Source organism: Portunus trituberculatus, chromosome 30 (assembly GCF_017591435.1).
Source record: "Portunus trituberculatus isolate SZX2019 chromosome 30, ASM1759143v1, whole genome shotgun sequence".
Classification (NCBI taxonomy): Eukaryota; Metazoa; Arthropoda; class Malacostraca; order Decapoda; family Portunidae; genus Portunus; species Portunus trituberculatus.
Window position 1 is genome coordinate 3749990 of NC_059284.1, and position 5000 is coordinate 3754989.

The 5000-nt window shown below is 40.5% G+C and overlaps 1 protein-coding gene across 3 annotated transcripts in view; it reads right to left on the reverse strand.

The window, feature by feature from the left end:
* LOC123510867 (protein Wnt-6-like) overlaps nt 1-5000 on the reverse strand; it is a 104913-nt gene that overhangs the window by 3129 nt on the left and 96784 nt on the right. For all 3 annotated transcript variants that reach the window (XM_045266311.1, XM_045266309.1, XM_045266310.1), the window contains exons 2-6: nt 4968-5000; nt 2987-3118; nt 2281-2726; nt 1647-1787; nt 319-425 (exon numbers count right to left, since the gene is read on the reverse strand). The exon at nt 4968-5000 is cut by the window's right edge and continues 194 nt beyond it. In XM_045266311.1, coding sequence (XP_045122246.1) covers nt 319-425; nt 1647-1787; nt 2281-2726; nt 2987-3118; nt 4968-5000 — 859 coding nt within the window. The remainder of the gene's footprint in view (nt 1-318; nt 426-1646; nt 1788-2280; nt 2727-2986; nt 3119-4967) is intronic.

Here is a 5000-nt window from a genome sequence, read left to right on the forward strand (position 1 = left end):
GTTTTAGAGGCAGAGTGACGAGATTTCTACATTACTAACTGTAGAAACACTCTTGAAAACCCCGCTAGTCATCTCTGTGGCCTTGGAAAACAGTTATGGTGAGAAAGGAGAGCGTTTTTGAGATGTTTTTATAGTTCTAGAGGCAGAGTGACGAGATTTCTACATTACTAACTGGAGAAACACTCTTGAAAACCCCGCCAGTCATCTCTGTGGCCTTGGAAAACAGTCGTGGCGAGAGAGAACAGCGTTTCTGAATACTGACCAGTGTCTTATCGCGGATGGGAAAGGAAGGAGTGAGGAGGGACTGAAGCGACTCACCTGCAGAAGTTAGGCGAGTCCTCCAGGTAAACGAGATCCTGTTTCTTGGGGGTTCTCACATTGGAGGCCGTGGGGAAAACAGTACGGCCGTCATTGCTCCCCATCACCTGCAGAAGGGAAAATAAAGCATAACTGAAGGAAAAATTTAAGAAACAAATATGAGAGGCAGTGGAAAAGAAGGAAAATAAAGGAAAAGAGGAAAGGCAGACATACAGAAGGGAAAATAAAGCAGAAATGAAGGAAAAAAATGATGAAACAAGGAGGAAAAGGAAAGGAAAAGAAAAAAGTGAAGGGAAAACAGACAGACAGACAGACAGACAGACAGACCATTGCTATCCATCACCTGTAGAAGGTCAAATGAAGGAAAAATGAAAGAAACAAGGAGGAAAAGCAAAGGAAAAGAAAAAAAGTGAAGGGAAAACAGACAGACAGACACACACACACACACACAGACTATCATTGCTATCCACCACCTGTACAAGGGAAAATAAAGCATGAATGAAGGAAAAGTATTGAATAAGACGAAAAAGAATGGAAAAGAAGATAAATTATGTGAAATCAGATACTTTTTTTTCAGAGGGAAATTTCAAGATATTTGCTCCTGACTCTTGGCTAACTCTACTGATCTTTGAGGGAACTGGCAATCAAGTGGGCCTTTTTAAAATCTTTTCTAACTCTTGGATAGTTTTCCCTCTTACATAAAAAAAACTTTCCCCTTTATTCATTTCCTACTTTTCCTTTCTTCATCATCAGTATTTTGAGTCCATTTTTCTATTCTCTTTCTCTATTTCTTTACTACAACACGTCAAAACACCAATAAACAAAACTCCTTCACTTTCTCCTCCTGCTTTTCCTCCTCCTACTTCTCCTCTTCCTCCTTTATTCACTTTCTGCTCTTCCTTTCTTCATCATCAGTATTTTGAGTCCAGTTTTCTCTTCTCTTTCTCTATTTCTTTACTACAACACGTCAAAACACCAATAAACAAAGCTCCTTCTTCTCCTCCTGTTTTTCCTCCTCCTTCATTGTTCCCTCTTCCTTTTTCCTTCATCAGTATTTAAATTCAACTTTTTCTCATTTTCTTTTCTCTTTTTTATTCCAACACGTCAACAAATAAAAAAAAAAAAAAAAAAAAATCCTTCACTTCCTTCTACTTCTTTTCCTCCTCGTCCTTCATCATTCATATTTTCCTGTTACTTTTCCTTCACCATTATTTCGAGTCCAATTTTCTCTTTCTCTTACTTCAACACGTCAAAAAACCAACTGACAGATCAAACCTTAATAAACAAACCAAATCCTTCACTTTCTCCTGCTTCGCCTTCGTCAGTACCTTAGTGGCTGCGTTGAACTTGTCCTTGAGGTGACGCCCCACGTTTCTGAAGTTAGGGATCCTTCGCCAGCAGGTCCTATGGGTGCAGGATCCGGAGAGGCCGTGACACTTGCAATGCGCCACCAAGTTGTTCCTGACGGCCTGTGGGAGGTGAGTGGGCGTGAGGGCGTGAGTCAGGTGTGGCCAGGTAATGAGAGAGGATGGTGAACAAATATAATGAGTCTGTGGAGGCTTTGAGAGAATAATGAATAGATAATGAGTGATACTACTTCTATAACCACCACCACCACCACCACCACCACTACTACTACTACTACTACTACTACTACTACTACTACTACTACTGCTACAATCACCACCATCACCACCACCACCACCACCATCAACACCACTAATTCTACTACTATTACTACTACAACCACCACCACCACCACCATCACCACCACTAATTCTACTACTATTACTACTACACCACCACCACCACCACCACCACTTTTGAATACAACAGAAACACTAAGAACGAAAAATAAAAATAAAAACACGGAAAAGAGAAAAACAACATAGATGCTTGTACCAATAAACCACCACCACCACCACTACTACCACCACCACCACCACCACCACCACTACTTACCCTCCTACCAGCTTCATTATTCCACAGTAGGACAATACTTCTGATGTCTTGACTCTCCCGCCCCTGCAAGTAGCGCCAATCCATGAAGTCTCTTGCTATACGGTAACCAAAACCCACATTGTCATCACACCCACTCCAGTGCCACTCCCCCTCAGGCACTCCGGACACGCCCTCTCCTCCCACACCCTCGAAAACCGCTGGAAAAGTGTGCCTGTATGTTTGGTGCGTGTGAGGTGTGTTTTGGTGTGTTCTTGGGTGTGTTTGATGTGTTTGGTGTGTTTCTTCCCTCCAGTTCTCCCTCTCATTCCATCTCTCCTCGCTATAACGTGTGTTTTTTCTTCTTCTTCCTCTCTTCTTCTTCCTTCCCTCGTATCTTTCCCTATTTCGGTTCCTGTTCTCGATTCTGTTGAGTCTCTCCTTCCTCGGTTTCTCCCGCCTACTCGGCCCTGAAAGAAAACGGGCGTCAGGGATGCGAGGAAGTGTGGTGAAAAAGTAATAAAAGGAAGAAAAAGAAAGAAAATGGAAAAAAAAACTCCTTGTAAACATCAAAAAGAAATCAAACTTCCTTTTAATAAACTGAGACAGAGATAGAGAAAACGTGGAAAAGAGCTATTTAATTTATTGTACATGTAAATAAAATGAGAGAGAGAGAGAGAGAGAGAGAGAGAAGAAAAAAAACAATGTGACGCAGGGGTGTTGACATTACCAAGCTGAGTTGCGCCGAGGGAGTTTCTGCTGCATGAACACTGAAGGAGGTCGCCCCTGGAGCACGCCGCGGTAATCTCGTGAGTCACACCGGCAGACACCACGGCGTTCAGGAAGGCAGTCTCCGGGGTGTCTTGGAGGGGGAAAAAGGAAGCGTTAGGCAGAAGGAAAATTGATACAAAAAAAAAAAAGAAAAGGAAAACAAACGGAAAACAAGAAAAGCGGTCTCCAAGAGTCTAGGAAGGAAAAAGAGAGTAGAAAAACAAGGAAAACTAAAAGAAAACAAGGAAAACAGAAAGGAGATAAGGAAAACTGATAAAGAACAATGCAAAGAATAGGAAAACAAGGGGAAAACAAGATAGACGGTCTCCAGAGAGTCCTGGAAAACGATAGACATACGGTAAGAAAACAGAGGAAACAGGAAAAGCGGTCTCAGGAGTGTTTATAGAAAGGAAAGGGAAGGAGTAAAAGCGAAGGAAAATGAGGAAAGCAAGAAAGGCTGTCTCCGGAGTGTCTAGGGGGAAAAGAAAGCGTTAGGGAGCAGGAAAACAAGGAAAACTGATAGAAAAGGTTAGGAAAAGAGAAAAAAACAAGGAAAATATGGAAAACTGATAGAAAATATTAGGAAAAGAAAAATAAAACAAGGAAAATGACAAAAATTGAAAGAAAAGCGTTAGGAAAATAAGAAAAAAAGGAAAAAAAGGAAAATTGATAGAAAATGTTAGGAAAAGAATAGGAAAAACAAGGAAAATAAGGAAAACTGATAGAAAGTTATAGGCCTACACGCGGGAGGCCTTGTATAAAAACTGCCTATTCATTTTCCTTTCAAAACAAAACAAAAATGTACAAGGAAGAAAAAAATTGCTATGAATATTTTAGGAAATTAGAAAAAAAACTAAAAAATAAAAAAAAAAAAAAAAAAAACTGAGGAAAAGCATAACGAAGAAAAAAGAAGAGAAAAGAAAAAATAAGAAGAAAAAGAAGAAAGAAGAAAAACATAGAAATGAGAGTTTTAGAGAATGACAAAAAAAAAGACATGAAAACAAAATTAATAAATGAAAGAGTGACATAGCAATAAAAGAATTGATGAGAGAACCACACACACACACACACACACACACACACACACACACACACACACACACACACTAACTAACACATAATGATCATCAACTAGACAAAACAAATGAACACTAACAATAACAAGAGAGAGAGAGAGAGAGAGAGAGAGAGAGAGAGAGAGAGAGAGAGAGAGAGAGAGAGAGAGAGAGAGAGAGAGAGAGAGAGAGAGAGAGAGAGAGAGAGAGAGAGAGAGAGAGAGAGAACTAACATTAGAAAACAATCTTACACCAATGATACTACAAAAACAGAGAGAGAGAGAGAGAGAGAGAGAGAGAGAGAGAGAGAGAGAGAGAGAGAGAGAGAGAGAGAGAGAGCACTATAATCATTACTGCCAGTGTGAAAGATACAAGGCCACACACAGGACACAAGACAAATGGCGCCACACTGACACACTCGCTGACACACTGACTGACACGCTGACACAATGACTGACACGCAAACTGACACTAACACAACACACTCGCCTCATGACACCCTCTACCCCCATAAAAAAGGGAAATAACAGGAAAAAATAAATAAAAAAAGGAACAGGAAAAGTAGATAAGAGAAATACGAATAAAGAGAAGAGAAGAGAGAAAATGAAGATGAAGGTAAAGAAATCCTAAAAAGTACAATAAAAGTGAGAGAGAGAGAGAGAGAGAGAGAGAGAGAGAGAGAGAGAGAGAGTCAAGCAAAACAAAAGAGTAAAAATATAGCAAATAAACAGATAAACACAACACAGCACACACACACACACACACACACACACACACACACACACACACACACACACACACAACCCAACACAGAAACACACACACACACACACACACACACACACACACACACACACACACACACACACACACACACACACACACCTCTACTGAGCACCCTTTTCATTGACCGTCTAT